This window comes from Chamaea fasciata, unplaced genomic scaffold, assembly GCF_029207755.1.
Source record: "Chamaea fasciata isolate MVZ Bird 193981 ecotype frontalis unplaced genomic scaffold, bChaFas1.0.hap1 SCAF_4, whole genome shotgun sequence".
NCBI classification, from domain to species: Eukaryota; Metazoa; Chordata; class Aves; order Passeriformes; family Sylviidae; genus Chamaea; species Chamaea fasciata.
The window spans coordinates 60,297,099-60,315,651 of NW_027094089.1; the positions used below are offsets into that span (position 1 = coordinate 60,297,099).

An 18,553-nucleotide genomic window follows, 5' to 3' on the forward strand; every position below is an offset into this window, starting at 1 on the left:
TAGGCAATTTTAATTTTCTTTCCTAACTTTTTTTTGCAAAGAAACAAATGCCAGGAGAGCAGTAGACAGAGGATATGTGCAGGTGCTTTTAACGATTTATGTTGATTGGCACCGTCATGATAGTCGACACAGATACATGCTGATTCGTAAAGGAGTGTTACAGTGCATTAAAAGTGTTACAAACATCAAACTGGGAAGAAAATCATTTATTGATGCCAATGGGATGAAAATTCTTTACAACACTTCACAGGTAAGTTTATCCTGATAGGGTTTTTTTATGTTGTTGTTTTTGCCTCTTTGGCTAATGACCTTAGATCTGTCATATTTCTTTTATGAAATCCATGGTCATTCCTGATCATAGGAGTAAGGATTGTATTCTGTACCACACTGAAACAGTGAAAGAGTACAGAATTAAATTTGTATTTGCTGTTATTTTGCTGTGGCTGTCTCTGGGAGGGGTGGTTGAACTTAGTTTTTAAAAAGAGGGGGTGAAAATGTCTTTCTATTTTGAAGTTTGGATTTTTAAGATGATTTGAGTTGGTAGAAGTTTTTCTTTCCTTCAAAGAAGACATGAGCCAATTTTTTTGTAAATAGTATATATATGTAGCTGGACTTTCAATTGGAGAAATATTTTTCTTTGTTTTCCTGTTAACAGGAGTGCCTTGCAGTAAGAACTCTTGATCCTCTTGTCAATACATCCAGCCTAATAATGAGAAAATGTTTTCCCAAAAATCGTCTTCCTTTACCAACTATTAAAAGTGCTTTCCACTTCCAACTCCCAGTTATTCCTGCCAGTGGTCCTGTGGCTCAGCTGTACAATTTGCCTCCTGACGGTATGGTAATTTTTTAGTACTGTGTCTTTGAGTATGTTTAATTTTGCTTTATGGAAGGTGGAATCAATTGCACTTTTTTGTGTTTTCTGCTGAAAGGACTCTGAGACATTTCTCAACAAGCAAAGGGTCTGTGACTGTTGGTGTGGAACACCAATTTCTAACATTAAGTTTAAAGTGATAGAAATTTTGTCCAGACACATGTATTTATGAAATAAAAGAGGAAACAAGGACTAAAAGGTGATGTTCACCAAACTCTGAAGTGTAAAGAATAGGCTGTATTCAAACGTGAATGGTCTCTCCTTTCAACTCATGTACTGTATACATTCTATGTGGAACGTCTTGTAGTGTACATCCTGTTTTACAGGAGCATGTATCCCTTCCTTTCTTTCTCTTACTCTGATACGTTAGGATGTGATGAATTTGGATTAATGGGTGCCATTTGAAGCACTGGCCTTTTATATTTTTGTGGTTATTCCTTCATTTGCATGATGAGAAAGCTGAGCTACTTTCTTGGACTGTTGCAGTCTCTTAGAAAACTCTACTGCAGACCATTTTTATGGTTCTTTGTAGGAAATCTATTCATCCTGTTGTGAACACTTTTCATTTTTTCAGATAATTAATACATGTTCTGATAAGGTGAAATAGCTTCAGACCTAGGAAGCAACTAATGAAGTTGCTGTCAGAAAGTTACTCTAAAATGAAGGGTCAAAGTCAGTTTATTAATATCTTTCATTCATGTTACCTCCTGAAACAAAATGTGATCATAGTCTGAAAGAAGTAAGCTATCCTATTGGGGTTCATGTGGGTCAGACTCCAGTCGTTCAAAGATGTTTATGTTTTGTCCTCAAAGTAGAAAATAGATTTAGAAGTGTGTTTCAAAACCCACAGAAATTAATCTGTGCTTAATATAGTAGATTGGTAGTATATAGCACCTGTTTAGAAACATCCCAGTTTACTAAAGTGAACTTTTTTCTTAATAGGTTTGTTTTCAGCCATAAAAAGAAGTGAAAACCCTAAGGAAATAGGATACATAGTGCTTTAAAAGGAAAAAGTTCCCTATTAAATGACATGGAATGTTGGGGGGTGGGTAGAGGTCTGGCTTTATTAAAAGTATAATCTTTTATAGTCAGTATTGTAAAAGCAATACATGTAGTTATTATGAGTACACTAGAAAATCAGCATAATTTGTAAACCTCTGAATGAGCCTTTTAATGACAATCAGCAAATTTCCTGCATGGAAAACACTATGAGAAAACTTAAACCTGCCCCCCAGCACTAGTTTACTAGTTGGTTTTCAGTTTTTTTCAAGGAATAAGTAAAGAAGAAAATAAACCCAGAATGTAGAAAATCTTCTTTGAGCATGTATAATTGGATTAAATGTATAATCTGCCTTACAAAACCTTTTTGTATTGTAGTGGATGATGTAGTAGATGAAAGTGATGATAACGATGATGTTGAAACAGAATCAGAAATTGAAACTGAAATTGATGATGACAAGGACCAATATTTTAAGGTTGGTAGAGACAAAATCAGTAAGTAAAAGTCAGGTACAGCAATTTTTTATCTAAGTTGCTATATAATATAGCAATATATAATATATATATAAATATATATAATATATAATATATAATAATATATAATCTGGTATATAAATGCATTTTAAGTGTTAGAAGGAGTTTGAGGAGGTTTTCAGTGCAATTTCTGGAATTAAAAAAGCTTCAGAAGCAAAGAAGGTACCTGCTGCTTGAAAATATCAACCATTCTTGTTCAAATTCCTTCAGGATTTTTATCAAAGTTGTTTGCTTCACTTGATGTATCTGGAGTGCAGTAGAACAGAACCACAGACTCCTTTAGCAGTGTTCTCTTCCCAACTTGTTCTTCTCTCAGCCTGCTATTCGCGCATAAGCTTGTCCATATGTAGGAGCTGCTCTGACCTTCTCCAGCATTCTGGAAGGTAGCTGAAGTTAGCCAGCTGTAGAGGTAGACATCCAACCTCTCACTGTTGTACCACTTAGGGAAGGTATTCTCCTCTTCTCCAGCTGCCAACTAGGACATGGATGGATGTTTGGTCAGAACTGCCTTATTCTGTATTTTTATGTTATGTGTATTTAGTAGTTAATGGAATTGTCTGTCCATGAACTGGAACTACATCTTTTATTCAAGGATAAAATGAGCCCTGATGGAGGGAGTATCTTCCATAGAAGCAGTATTGTGTTGTCACTGCAATCAGGTGAACTCTTCACATTACAAGTTCCAGTATTGGGAATATGCGTGGATTTCATGTAAAATGAAATGATATCTGTGTATAATAAGTTAAAGAAGAGTTAGATGTTTGTAATATTGCTGTTGAAATGGAGGATTAGGAAAACTAATAATGCTAAGCTATCTAAATCTTCAAGCTGCAGTTCAGTTAATTTTGAAATAGTGGTATTTTATCTTTTAAAGCATGGCTGTGTCAGGAGTGAAGGTGAATGTTTCAGATTAATGTTATGGAAGTTCATTAATTTTGGATGCAAGATTAATTTGTTCTGGTGATCTTTCAGAATGATGATATCGAGACTGATATTAATAAACTGAAACCTAGACAGGAATTGGGAAGACCCATAGAAGAACTGAAAATGTATGAGCAATTTTTCTCAGAACTTTCAGAAAACTTTCAGGTAAAGTATATGATTTCCAGAACATTTCTGGCCATGTCAGTTTGACTCTGGAATATACTTTGATGTTCTGATTTTGGTGGATAGTTCCTCTAGCCAAAAATCATGGGTCTGCAGTTCTGGACCTACATATGGGAGTACTTTATCCTAGGTTATATAGTTAGGTGTTATGGTTGCTTCAGTCTTATTGAGAAGGGGGTGCTGTGGGTAGATGCAAAGGAAAACTGTTTTCTGATGTCTGATTATTGCATACAACAGAAAGTAAAATAGTGAAGAAAGATATGAGATTTATGAGAGTGCCTCATTGTAATTAGGCATCTCCTTAAATGCTGTGCACCTGCTTAAAATAGGTAGTTAAAATATCTAGGCAATTGCATTGACTTCATACTTGGTTATTAATGAACTAACTGCATGTTATTGCTTTAAGGCCTTCTTGTAAAAGATGAAACTTCATTGCTCTGATGGTTTATAACAACTGTCATCTTCTTAACAGAACATTTAAAACAAGGAAAGACAAATGTTTCCAATATACATGAAACCGGGGAACTGTTTACTTTTTTTTTGTTCTTAATAAATTTTTAAATTATTTTTTCACCTTTGTTTTTTAAGGAATGGGACTTAATTTCCAAGAAACCAAAGCCTTTAGTACCTGATGCAAATTTGAGTGGACCTATTGTTGTTCCTACAGCCAGTGTGGAGCACTCTGCTGAAGCAAACCCATTAACAAAAGGAATTGCTTTAAAGGAATGTGATGCTTTATTGACAGAGGAATGCAATAGAAGGCCAGTGTTTCTGGAACTACCAAAGAAAGATAACACGAAAGACAGTAGTTTACATCAGCAAAATGATCAAAGAAACATGCTTCCATCATGCCAATGTCTAAGCCAAGAAATTGTGAAAGGCTTGGACAGAATCAGTCTCCAGAGCAGTGTAAAAAATGATCATTATTATGGTACAGGGTGTGTAGTAAAGAAGGAGAGCAAAACTAGCCTTACCACACTTGCTTGTAGTAAACCCTGTGAGCATGTTTCACCCTGTGGAGGTAGTCTCTTTGAAGGATCATCTGTCCAGCTGGGAAAACTCTGCTGCACTGGAGTGGATTCAGAGGAGGAGGAGGATTCCAGATCTAGTTCATCAGGAGAACATGTCATGCTTCAAGTTTCTGATGTATCACCAGTTCATGACTGTGATCTTTATCTTGAAATGGTGAAGAAAACAAAGTCTATTCCGGAGTACTCAGAAGTAGCCTATCCAGATTATTTTGGCCATATTCCACCCCCATTTAAGGAACCAATTCTGGAAAGGCCATATGGGGTGCAGAGGTGAGTTACCATATCCCTCTTTTTGTTGTTGTTTTCTTTCCTTTGAGAAACAGCATCTTGGATGAGATTGACCTGATGATCTCCAGAGGTCCCACCCAACCCTAACCATGCTGTGATTAACAAGCAATGTTACGCTGTTTACTTTGGCATCTAAAACTGTTTCCAGCAGTTTGAAGGTAAGTGAGTAAGCATTGGTCAGCACAGAGCCACAACAAAGAGAGCACAGTCTGATTCTGTAATTGCTGATTCTGGAATTCAATTTCTAAATGTGAAATTCAATCTATATTCAATTTATATTCACCCTTCCTGCCTTCCCACCATTTCCCATGTAAATTTTGTAGTTTGCAAAAAACTAACCAACCTACAAAACGGCACCACCAACCAAGCAGAAAAATCTTCACTGGAATGCTACTTTCAGGTCTTAGCCAAGATAGGACAGATAATAAGTAAAAGATTCTTCACCTCTTTTCTCTGCTGAACTAAAAATCTGTCTTTCAGGGAAACATAGTGGAAAAAGTTAAAAAAATAATGTACTAAAGCGTTTGGCTTTAGTGTTCACAATATAAGAAAATTTAGTGGCAACAAATGCAGAGGATGCAGTCTGTGTTGCGTCCTGCAGAATAAAATACAACAAAAACACATCAACACACCCTTTTATTTTTTACTGAGAGATAATAGAAGATGATGAAGAGTGATGAAATTCTTAAGAATAATTTGCAGAAGTGGTACGATGAGCTGGCTAATATATATAGTGAATTACTGTAAAGACGTGTGAGTACACTAGCAGAACATACAGTAGTAGCTATGAGACCTTGTCACTCGCCTAATTTTGAGATTGAATACCTTTGCCTTTATACTCATAAATATAAACAACTTTATATTTAGATATTAAAATGATTAAGAGATTAAGTGTCTTCAGGTGGTTGAATGAAAATCCTTCAGCTGTTGAATGAAAATCCTTCAGCTGTTTCACACAAGTAATGAAGAAGTGATGTTTGTATTGAAATGACAAGTGCTGAGACACTAATAACGTAATGACTATATTGTTCTATGTTGAAGGAGGAGAATCTTCCCTAGCAGGTTATTTATTAGATAGATTCAGCTGATTTAGAAGGGAGATAGTCTTGAGTCAGGAACCACCCCTAACAACTGCATTTAAGCAAGTCTTGCAAATCCTTATGTGGGTTTTAATAGTAATTAACAATTCTGAATTTTCCTGAATAAAATTGAGTGAAGTCAGATACAATTTGTCATTCCAGTGTTTGTTGTTTGATATAAAGCAGTGGAAAAATAAACCTCATATGATTGTACATAAGGATGATTTCTAGACCATGAAGATAATTTTAGGGTATATTTTAACTTTAAAATGTTTTATTTTTGTTGTATTTTTTATGTTGAAAGTAACTTTTTGAGGTCTTGTATGAACTAGAATGAAATACAAGGTAATATGGCTAAACTTGAATCAAAATTCCTGCATCACATTTTTCAGGAGCGTGGTTTTAAGAATTCCATTTTCTACAAACAGCTCAGTCTTGTTACTGGAACATAACAAACTTCTGAGAAGGAAACTTGTTCAAAAATGGCATAATCTTTCTATGATTTCATAGTTTGTAGCGGATTGTAACAATTAGTTTGGTAGGGGACATGGAAAAGCTTTAAAGCTTTTACAAAGCTGTGTCCAAACTCCCGACATTCAGTGTGACCTATGTTCTCTGTAATGTAAGCACTTAGCTACTGGGTAAGTCTTATTTAGAAAGTAAGTGGTTGCCTTAATCCATCCATGTAATTTGAGAAAGTATTGTGTGAGGTTTAAGGTGTGACTTTATGGATTTTCCTCCTACTTTTATTAGAAATATGTAGGGTTTGGGGATTTTGGTGGGGTTTTTTTGTTTGTTTGGTTGGTTTTTTTGTTTGTTTGTTTGTTTGTTTTTGTTTTGTTTTTGTTTTTAATTCTTGCAATGTGCCAGGAGATTAAATGTTGTTGAATTTCTGTTTTGGAGTGGTTTTTCTTTCCCTTTTAAATTTAGTAGCTTGTAATTATCACTGAATATCTCACCAATATAATATTTCTTGGGTAAATTAAATTGATAATAGCTGAAGTGTTTTATACCACTATCTTTTTAGGAAGAAAATTATTATATAGTAAATTACCCTATAAATTTGGGCTTTAATTTCTATTGTTTTCTATTCCTTTAAATTTTGGTTGGGTTGGGGTTTTTTTCTGGGCACTTTAGTGTTTTCTAATCATCAGGATCCACGAAGGAGTAATCTCTAAGCACAGGGCTCACATCAACAGTGTTGGTTCTAGATTTTTTTTTTCCTTTAATTGTCTTTAAATAGCTTATCTTCATTTTTTGGAATGTGGAAATGTCTGCTACTACTTTTCCTTCTCTTGAGCATTTTGAATACTATTTCTTCTTTCATCTACACTGATTATTATAATGGTATTTAAATACCATTACTGTTTATAAAATGCTGATTATGGATTTTCATTGATGGATTTTGTTCTGTCAAAACTCCTGTGGTATTGGGAAATGTTGTGGCATTTTAGAGCTGAGGCATGCCAGGATCGAATGAGTTTTCTAAGATCAAGTGTAAGGTCAAAAATCTGTAATTCTGTCCTGAGCTGAACCTATTCAGATGAATTGTGGTGAGTCACTTGTCACAATGTTGTCAGTACCTTGAACTTGTGACTTCTTTTTCAGTTAATTTCAATATAATAAAATGGGCTAGGGTTGTGCTCTTACCTTCTGTTTCTCATTTGTTAACAGTATTTATTTTCATTAAATTGAGAATTTTCAGCCTGAATGTACTTCAGCATTCTGTTTCTGTATTCTTCATTGTTAATCTGCCTCCTTTTCTTATTGCAGGTGCTGTGCAAGCATTTCCACACAGCTCTGCCACTATATTTCATTCTTGAACTGCAACACATTGTTACTTTTCCAAGACAGGACCTAGATACTGCCAGTTGTGCAATGGTTTTATGATCTGGATAAGCACACACCTGACATTTGGCTGACATCACCAAATTTTTTTTATTTGTTATGTAGTCGATAAATGAACGTAGATCTCCAGAGGTGAAAAGCTAGTTCACAAACACACTCACTGTACAACCTACTTCCTAAAACTCTTTAATTTTGATTATGGTGGGATTCACATAAGTTACTAATGTTATCAAGTGTTGTCATAGATTAAAGCATTAACATAAGTAATGTTTGAGTAATATCTGCTTCTGTTATGAAGTATGAAACTGCATTTTTTTCTGCAGATAAAACCCAATGAGTTGTGTGCATGAATACTCAGTTCCCTCATGTAGAGATGCTGGGTTCAGTCAGCTGTGCATATGGGTGTTTAAAATTAAGTACACATTGAGTTTGCAGATGTAAGTGGGGGTGAAGCTATGGTCTGTCTGAACTGTAACACTGTCTCCATGTCAACTTTGTCAGTTTTCCTGTATGGGGCAATTCCACTTTTATGATTGGAAACAGTAGGTGACAATATAAATGAGAACTCTGCTTTTCTTTCTTAGGACAAAAATCTCTCAGGATATTGAAAGGCTGATTTATCAAAATGACATTATAGATAGAGTTGTGTATGACCTTGATAATTTGAGGTAAGTTTTAGACCTTTCTGTAAACAATATTCAAGTAATACTCTAAGCCAGTTCTACTTTCTCTGTGATATTATGATGTGATTCATAATATTTACAGCAGACTTCATCCAAAGTTTCATCTAACATAACACTGTTTTTGCTAACCAGGCTGTATTGACTTAGGGGTGACCTTATCACTGACTAGAGCTTCCTGAAAGGTGGTTGTAGCCAGGTGGGGGTTGGTCTCTTTCTCCAGGCAGCAACTGACAGAACGAGAGGACACAGTCTTAAGCTGCACCAAGGGAAATTTAGGTTGGAGGTTAGGAAAAAGTTCTTTATGGAAAGAGTGATAAAGTACTGGAATTGTCTGCCCGGGGAGGTGTTGGTGTCACCATCCCTGGATATGTTTAAAGAAAGATTGGATGTGGCACTCAGTGCTATGGTTTAGTTGAGGTGTTAGGGCATGGGTTGGACTCGATGATCTTGAAGGTCTCTCCCAACCTAATCATTCTGTGATTCTGCGGAGGAGGGATCAAAACGGTTTCTGAATTGCCCAGTGAGGACTGAAGGAAAGCTATTTGGTTTAGCTAAGATTGTTTTATTAATTTTGGTCCCTTTTTCTACTCATAGTGGTTCTGTACCAGAGGAGGCAGACGTTTTGAAGTTTAATTCCAAATTTGAATCTGGAAACCTGCGCAAAGTTATTCAGATCAGAAAGTAAGATATTTCAACTCTCCTTTTCATGGTTTAGGCCTTTTAGTTCTGCTTCTTACTATCATTGATATGTTTTTTGCTAATTTTCAGAAATGAGTATGATCTAATTCTGAACTCAGATATAAATAGCAATCATTATCATCAGTGGTTTTACTTTGAAGTCAGTGGAATGAAAACTGGCATTGGTTACCGGTTTAACATCATCAACTGTGAAAAGTCAAACAGTCAGTTCAACTACGGTAAGATATGTTTCCCATGCTTTGAGAAGAAATATGTAAAAAATACCTGTACTAGTCAACTTAGCTGTTTCCTTCCCTCCTCCACAGGACTAGTAATAATCATGTTGTCAGTTTAAATTCTCTATTTTAATAGTACTGCTGGAAAATGTTTTGAGAGCTGTTGCTAAAAAGAAGAAATGCATCTTAAACCAAGGGCTGTCAGTTTTTAAAATGAAGTTTTGTTGTGAGGCCAAAGCAGAAGAAAATTACTAGTAACTGCAACTAAATTGTCTTAGGACCATTAGTCAGGGGAGGACAATAACAAACTCTGTTGATTCACACTGATCAAGAAGAATGACAGTTGTCATCATTAATCCATTTCTGCATAGGGCTAGATGTGCTTGTAAGTGAAGACATTCCAAAACAGTTTTGTCTTATTTGATGGTAAGGAAAAATAAGTCTACTTTGAAATGCTGGGGTTCATTAGTGACCATTGCTGTCTCTAGTAAGTAGTGTTTGCAGAATGTGCCTCATTCAAAGATTTACAAATGGCTGACTGAAAAGAACTTTCTTGCTCTTGTCTGGGAGTGTGCATGTAGTATGTGTGTCACTCAGCTTAAAACTGTTCATTTTTTTCATGCTGTATATTCTGAAATTTGTCTTTTAAGAAGGAGGAAATGTCTCCTCCCACCTCCACCTTACCAAGTAATATTGTATTCTCCTTTGTCATACACTTTCATCCACATTGATAAAGTCACAGAATGCAGGTAGTTTAGACCAATTTTAGAGCAGTAATAAGATGCTTTTAAGTTATTTACTAATCTTCATCAAATCAGCTTAGATTTTCTTTTAATGGTATGCATACTTAATTAATAGTTTCTTTTGATTTTTTTAAACATACTGGCTGAATCAGTCAGTGTGGTTGGCTAATTATCTAATGAATAAATAAAACTCAATTAGTATTACTCTAACTTCGTAGTAAGTATTCAACTTAGGTTTGCTACCAAAAAAAATAGACTTTAAAGAGTTAATTGTTAAAAAAATTGTCCACAAACATCAGTTATTTTTCAGTTATCTACATGAATGGATGATAGTATCAACTTTTTGTGTTCTCTCTGAAGCCTTTTTGTAGTATTAGTTGGATGGGGTGGAACTGAAGATTGCTTGTAGTCTTAACATTCATGCAAACCTCAACTTTCATTTAAACATTACATTTTGGTTTTCCATAGGTCTTACTCTTTTCTTTAGTTGTTAGTTTCTGAAAATCATCAATCTTTTGTCACCTGGTTTAAAAAGCATGCAGTACAATACCCAGACATTAATGAAAATACAAATGCACTCTGATAGTGAGTAAATAAGTAGAGGTAATTTGTAGACTTGTTCATAGGTGTTGGTGTGGTCCATTACTGCTAATATGTTTCTGTTTAAAGGTAAGCATTAAAATGAGCTGCATTTCTTCTGCCAGGTATGCAGCCCCTCATGTATTCTGTTCAGGAAGCACTACATTCTCGACCGTGTTGGACTCGTGTTGGGACAGATATTTGTTACTACAAGTAAGTACACACAGAAACCAAACATACAGCTAATCTTACATTGAATACTAACATGAGGTACAATTTTTGAGGAGAAGTACTTGTTTCTGCATTTGATAGTTCTATGTTAATCTGTTGTGAAGAGGGTTTTTTTTCTGAGTTACTACAGAGAGTAAATATGTGATAGAAATACACAGGGTCTCATTTTGTAAGCACACTACTAATATTTAAGCTGTTCATATTTTATTCTTTTCTTAGAAATTGGACACTGTTTCTGGGAAGCTTTTAAGTGAATGTATATATGCACGCTTACCTGAAATATTACTAGTAACTTCCAGTAATACTGACCTTATGGTCTTTGTGATGAGCCTTCTGTAATCTGTGGTGGGATTATTGTACAGGAGGATGAGAAAACACAGAATGAGAATGTGCAGCATATTGATATGTAATCCTTCTTTGTTGGTACCTGTTTGCTTACTTTTTTTGGTTTTGTTTGTTTGATTTTGTTGCTTGTTTTTGTTTGCTCACCTTTTATTAGTGTGTTTTATCAGTGTATCTGTTATAATAAAGTACCTTTAAAGCTGGTGGGAACCTGTATTTAACCTGTGTATATAGAAGAGAAATACAGTCACTAAAAATCCTCCTGATTCTTAGAATATATGTTCAGAAATAATCAGTAGTATGAAAAAAAATTACTCTGGTGTGTGCATTACCTTCATTTTTTGATTTAGGAATCATTTTTCAAGAAGTTCAATTGCTGCTGGAGGCCAGAAAGGAAAATCCTATTACACAATTACATTCACAGTGACTTTCCAACATAAAGATGATGTATGCTACTTTGCTTACCATTATCCATATACATACTCAACTTTAAAGGTGAGAAGCTTATAATTTGTTGCATAAATGAATATTTACAGTATTAGTATAATACATAGTATTCGTGACTGAATTAGTTTTCTTTCTTTTTATGAAGTTCAAAATGTTCCTTGCAAGGAAGAATTCTCATCATATTAGTGTTTAGATTCACAAAATGTGTAGGTTGTTCCAATGAACAGTGCTGGGAAAAATAAAATTATTGCTTACAGGCTAAATGGGTTTCCTGGGTATCAAAAAGATTATTATGTGACTGGAGCATCTCTCTTATGAGGAAAGACCTCGAGAAGAGACAACTGAGAGGGTACCTCATCAATGTCTGGAAGTGTCTGAAGTGGGGTGTTGAGAGAATGGATCCAGGCTCTCCTTGGTGGTGCCAGGAACTGGGACAAGAGGGAACTGGCACAAACTGAGGCACAGGAAGTTCCACCTGAACATGAGGAGGAACTTCTTTACTGTGCAGGTGACCAAGCTCTGGAACAGATTGCACAGACAGGTTGAGGAATCTCCATCCCTGGGGTGTTCAAGCATTGTCTGGACACAGTCTTGTGCGATGTGCTGTAAGATGGCCCTGCTTGAAACAGGGAGGTTGGACCAGATGGCCCACTTTATCCCTTTCAACCTTATGCATTCTGTAATTATGTGATAACTGACTGGAAGCAGTGCTTATTTGATGGAGTGTTTGTGTTTGAGTTAAATGACTTGTATCCTGCTGTTATACATATACTTTTTGATAATTAAAGCTGCTGTAACTAAGATAATGAGACCTCTTCTTAGGTTTATGATTTGTCTAAAGAATTCTTCTGAAGCTTTTAATACCAAGCAAAATTCATTTTGCTAGAATGTCTTGTTTGCCTTTGTCACAGCAATGAAAACAAAGTAGAGGATTCAGTGGCCAGTGTATAGCACTGTGTATAGTGGCCAGCTTTTCACTAAACTATGCTGGCTTTTTACAGAAGTACCTGTTAAAAGATGTCATAAGCAGCTGCTGCTTTCAGCAGCTCCTGGTCCTGGAGGTTCCTCCTGCCCAGCTGTTGGAAGCCAGCCAAGGCACCTCACAGTTTCTGAACCAGGCTGATGGATATGGCTGCTGCTTTCCTGTTCGCTTATATATTCACTAGCACGTCTGAGTATGTGTCCCAGGGAGAGAAAGAGACTTACACACACTTGAGCATGCCCACTACCCCCAGGCAGGGTTGGCCACACGAACTGCCACAGACAAGGTGCACCCCTGCGAAACACTACCGTGACTTGTGTAACAGTTACAGACACCCCATCCTCCTCTTCAGCTGGTATGTATTGCTGTTCACTTGTAAAAGTATAAGCCAGCCTACTCTCTAGAATCACAAGCATGTCTGTGAAACACTCACCCATGCCATAGCCCTGCCTTGACCTCAGGTCTCTCTTACCTGCTGTGCAGGCCTGCAATCTGCAGTCTAGTCCAGCCTGGTGCTCACTAGCAAACAGGTGTGTGCACTTGCACACTCATCTCATAGGCACTCTGCACTTGTGGCTCTGCCCAGATGCCAGCATGGACTGTCTGCCTGCTAGATACCCCTCCCTTCACCTGGGGCCCATACTTGCTGGGTAGTTCACCTTAAAGTTTACTCACAAGTTTCACTTGTGCCCCTACACACACCAGCGGCAGGGAAGATGCATATGCTTGCCCCCCCCATCCCCAGCAGCTGTTACCGGGCACGTGGTCTTGTAACCCATGTTCCTGCTTCAGGTGTTGACACTGAGAAACTCAACCCTTATTGTCCCACCAGATATGCTTTGATGGACACACTGTGGACACATCGTTGCCTCAGTGGGTTGGACACCAACACCTTCACCCACTATGGTTGCTGATAGTGAGATCCCCTTGCTTCCCCTTGAGATCCTCAGTGGTTGGACACCAACACCTTCACCCACTGTGGTCACTGATAGTGAGATCCCCTTGCCTCTTTGCTGACACAACTGACTGAAGAGTGCCTACAGCTCCAGCTGTTGGAGTCTGCTTTGATTCCATCAGTAGCTGGGACATAGCCTGTGGTACCTACAGAGATGCTCCCAAAAGGTTGACTTCTCCAGCTACTGATGCTGAGACCCTTGTGCATTCCAGCTGTTGACCCCAAACTGACTTACACCTGTCCTTTTAGTTGCACTAGTCCAGACAGCACTTGGATGCACAGGGTAGAGAGTAAGGCTGCTCAGAGAGATGGCTTAAGGGCATACTGTAGCAATCAGGTTGCTGGAGTTTTGTATGTTCCACACCCCGCTCTTGGATGTCCTGAATTAATCTGATCCCTCTTTTTTATCAGGTGACTCTTTCCAAATCTTTGTCTGTAGATTCTTAATGGTCTGTTCAATGAGAGACTGGTGGCTTTGGTCTTTGCTACGGGTTCCGTTACCTCTCAGCTCTCTGTTCTTGTGTCTTGATTCTTCTTTTACTTATTACTTCTTTTTGCGGCAAAAAGGTCCCTGATCAGATATCCTTAAAGAAACAGTGGTTCTTACTTTCTATATACCCTTATAGTACCATCCATATACAATTATTTATCCTCTTTTCCTTCCTCTTTCTGAAAGCAGTTGAAAACCAGACTCTGTAAAGAGAAGTATCAGTCAGAGATGTAAAAAATGGTATTTCAAGGTCAAAAGTATCCTGGAAACTGGAACATTGTTTAGAACATCTAAAAGAAAGATCAGTTAAATAGTACCTTTGAAATATGCTGTCATATGTGACTGCAAAGGATTTGAAGTATTTTTTCATTATTTTTGGGATGAAGATGCATCTTAGCAAGCTGGAATCTATGCACAACCCTCAACAGATATATTTTCGGCAAGATGTTCTCTGTGAGACCTTGGCTGGCAACAGCTGTCCATTAGTCACAATTACAGCCATGCCAGAGTCCAATTACTATGAACATATCTCTCAGTTCAGTAAGTATAACTCCTCTTTCTGATCAAGTGAAAATAATGTAAAACTAGGTATTTGTAGAAAAAAGTCTTAACCATTATGCAGTGTAAAAATAGCAGTGTAAAATAAGGTTAATGAATTTCGTGAAACTAAGAGGCATCAGTATTCAGGATTTGCTTTGTATTTAATAATACTTGTTGTAGTGAAACAAAGATATTTGTGTCTTAAAACGTACAAGTATATATTAATGTTTTTTAAATTTTGCTGCTAGGTTTGTACATTACATTTTGCAGACGACACTTCTTGGAAAAGAATACTGGAAAAGTAACTTTTTTCCTAAAACACTGAGATTATTTGCTGGTCAAAAAAATCTTTCATAAAGCTAACATCTAGCTACTGTGATTTGAAGTGAGCTTTTTCCATTTCCTGATTTGTTTGTCCACCTCAGTATTTTTCTTGGCTATTGAGAAAAAAAGTAATGAAAGTCATATCATAACTGCCAGCTCAAATTATTTGTGTAATGGTCTGATCAAATTTAAAGCTCCATTGTGATAGTTCTGTAATTATCAGTCCTTTCAAAAATATTGTGGCAAGCTCTATCAATAATACTCATACTCAGTTATGCTCAACTTACAAATATTTTCTGCACTGTAATAAATGCAGTGGGCTATTGGCTCTTTTTCCAATCGACAAACTGTTTACTTAGCTTAAATCATATTTTGCAATTTCTATGGATATCTCTTTTAGGGAATCGTCCTTATGTATTCCTGTCTGCTCGTGTACATCCTGGAGAGACTAATGCAAGCTGGGTTATGAAGGGAACACTGGAATATCTTATGAGCAATAGTCCAAATGCTCAATGTTTACGGGAATCTTACATTTTCAAAATTATTCCCATGCTCAATCCAGATGGTGTCATCAATGGAAAGTAAGCATATGTTTACTCACAGATATTTAACCTGTACTCTTAATTGCTTGCATCAAATTTAAAAATGAACAATCTAACTAATCCTGCAAAGATACAAATGCAATACTTAATATGATGAAAAGCAACAGATACTTGCAATATTTTTGGCTTCTTAAAAGGCAAAGCATTATATTTCTTCACAAATTTCAGTTTTACAAGAATAGTTTCAGTTGTTCGTGGATGATAATCATTCCTGTGTGATTTGACATGACATTTTAATTGTCTCTCTGTCTCGGATTTGTGTAAGAGTGTTATATGAGACCACACCTGAATTTAGGAAAAACTAAACAGGTTCATGGTCTACATGAAAAAAAAAGTGCCTTATATTTGAGAAAGCCTTTTAGGTGTGCAAGAGAAAGGGTAAGAGAATATCTTGGTTTGATTTGGTTATTAATAGTTATTTCAATTGCTACACTTTTCTTCATAGATTTAAAGGGATATTTCAGAACCTTTTGAAACTGCTTTGAGTAAACATTGAGCAGTCTACATTTACTTGGTTGCAGGGAATTCATATGAAATGGAAATTTTGCTGTGGTGACTCTACAGTTTCTATTAATCTATTAGATACTATTTTAAAAGGTTCTGTGAACAAAATAATAAAAAAACTAATTACAGATTTCAGTAGAACCTTGTTTTTGTATACGTAAAAGAATGTGTATACTAGAACACATGTAATTAAATAATTCAGGATACAGGGACAATTAAGAAAGCTGTCCCAGCAGACACAGTCTAAAGGTAAATGTTGTGAAGATCATGATCATGAAATCCTGCAAGTTTAAAAGTTCTTCCTGATAGCTGACTGAATACAGAGATGATATTTTTGTTTGCTGGGTTGTTGGAGGGGTGGGTTTTGTCCTTGTTTTTCTCACAGCTCCATGTGTCCTAACAATTTCACATTTCAAGTATTAGATTTCTGGTTGACATAAGTTTTAAATTACAGAAGACACCAAAATTGTAAATATACCATATGTATGAAATTGCTGATTTTGAACTAGAATCTGGATAGAATTGCAAGCCTTCAGTTTCAACAGCAAATAAGTAATATTACTGTTGACTTCATATAAGAGGCTATTTCTAATGCATTTTTAGATTTTCTGTAACATGGCTTAAAACATCCCAAACATTTCTATTATTTGGCATGTTAGAAAATTGAAGTTTGTTTCTTGCTAGACTCCTTCCAAAGGAGCAGTGGTGATGAGGAAAACTTGAGGTGGGGGGGAGGCTTGTTTAAAAGTATAATAATGCAGACTACATCATGCGTTTTTCCACCCCCCCCCCTCCCCCCCAATAGCCACCGTTGCTCTTTAAGTGGAGAAGATTTAAACAGACAGTGGCAAAATCCAAATCCAGATCTGCATCCCACTATTTACCATGCTAAAGGGTTACTGCAATATCTGGCTGCTATAAAACGTTTGCCTTTGGTAAGTATGTGTGTGTAAGCAATTCTGAATCTTTTTTAACTTTATCTATGTAGCTATAAATTCAACATTTTGATATGGTCTTGTAAACCATGTCATACTTAAATTTGACTTGGAGAACTGGTCTTCTGCAAACTTGTAGATGTAAATCTGTTATATTGTCTAGGCTAGAAGGTTAAACCTTCCTTAGATGAATCACACACTATTTGTATTAACAGACGAGTTAATTATATTAGGGATTTTGCTGCCTAATTCTTTGGGATGTTCAACAGTACAAATAAAAAAGATTGTCTTTCTATTACTTTCATAAAATGTTAATTCCATATGCCTTGGGTTTATTTTGCTGAATGATTTATTATAGGTCTACTGTGATTATCATGGTCATTCTCGTAAAAAGAATGTATTCATGTATGGCTGCAGCATCAAGGAGACAATGTGGCATACAAGTGTTAATGCTGCCTCTTGTGACCTGATGGAAGACCCTGGTTACAGGGTAAGTTTGACATTTGTACTTTTTATTTGGCATGGGTTTGGAACATGCTTTTCAAATAGTATCCTGATCCTATCCCATGCAAATAATGACTCTATAGCATAAGCAGACTTACTTAAAATTAACTCTTTAGTCTGTGAGTGTACTTCGAAGTACACTTCATGAAGTGTACTCTGAGCTTTAAATATTGAGTGCTTTTTTTTTTATTATTCTTTAAACCAGTATTTACTTTTTTTGTATTTAATATTGCTTTTATAGAAAATAGATAGAAAATATGCTTCTGTGAACTTATAATTACCAGATTATAAAAAACAAGTCGTTGAAGCATGGCAAACAACATTTTAGTGACAAGGAAAAAAAGAAACTGAATTGTTTTGAGAAATACTTATTTTTATACATGGAAATAGGCATGATTCATTTTTATTTATTCCTTTATATAAAGATATGTAGTTAAGACATATGCCTCTAATTAGGTATATATAGTAAACTTGCACAGACACATTCTCTGCATTGTATAAGCTTTCAAAAATGTCAAAAATTTAGAGAACAACTTGTTTCATGGAGTGTTACCTATTTCTTCTGTGTCTCCTTTCACTGCTGCCTCTTGGGAGTTGCAAACCTGTGTGACCTATAGACATCCAGGCCCCATGGTTTTTTGAAAAGATTCAGAGTTAAGCTTCAAAAGCACGTGAATGCATGTTAAAACACTTGTTATGCATCCTGGAGTGTAAATGAGTAAGGATGCTTTCTGATTTCTTTTCCTCTTTAAATCTCCCTCACCAAAAAAAAAATAAAAATTAAATAAATAAATAAATAAAATAAAATATCTGTGGCTTCTTGATTGTCTTGTGTGAGTTCCTGGATGTTGAGTCAGACGCCAATTGTGTCTGCTGCTCTAACACATTTATGTATGGTTTTGCCACTTCAGCCTGCACTACTGTAGTGCACTAAAGATGGTAGTAAGCAAGGGCTGTTGGAAAAAAGCCTTTCATTTTCAAAAAGGTGGAAATGTTTGGGCAAGCTTACACTAATGGGTTA

General features: G+C 36.2%; 1 protein-coding gene across 8 annotated transcripts in view; it reads left to right on the forward strand.

Moving 5' to 3' along the window:
• AGTPBP1 (ATP/GTP binding carboxypeptidase 1) overlaps positions 1–18,553 on the forward strand; it is a 65,896-nt gene that overhangs the window by 24,723 nt on the left and 22,620 nt on the right. For 7 of the 8 annotated variants that reach the window (XR_010720518.1, XR_010720519.1, XM_066181740.1 and 4 more), the window contains exons 11-24: positions 42–250; positions 656–833; positions 2,249–2,346; positions 3,377–3,493; positions 4,100–4,812; positions 8,342–8,425; positions 9,035–9,121; positions 9,209–9,357; positions 10,802–10,889; positions 11,600–11,744; positions 14,510–14,663; positions 15,388–15,568; positions 16,899–17,028; positions 17,387–17,518. Coding sequence is in view for 6 of the 8 variants with exons in the window: in XM_066181740.1 (XP_066037837.1) it covers positions 42–250; positions 656–833; positions 2,249–2,346; positions 3,377–3,493; positions 4,100–4,812; positions 8,342–8,425; positions 9,035–9,121; positions 9,209–9,357; positions 10,802–10,889; positions 11,600–11,744; positions 14,510–14,663; positions 15,388–15,568; positions 16,899–17,028; positions 17,387–17,518 (2,465 nt within the window). In the remaining 2 variants the exon portion in view is untranslated. The remainder of the gene's footprint in view (positions 1–41; positions 251–655; positions 834–2,248; positions 2,347–3,376; positions 3,494–4,099; positions 4,813–8,341; positions 8,426–9,034; positions 9,122–9,208; positions 9,358–10,801; positions 10,890–11,599; positions 11,745–14,509; positions 14,664–15,387; positions 15,569–16,898; positions 17,029–17,386; positions 17,519–18,553) is intronic. The other variant, XM_066181742.1, reaches the window with a different exon arrangement.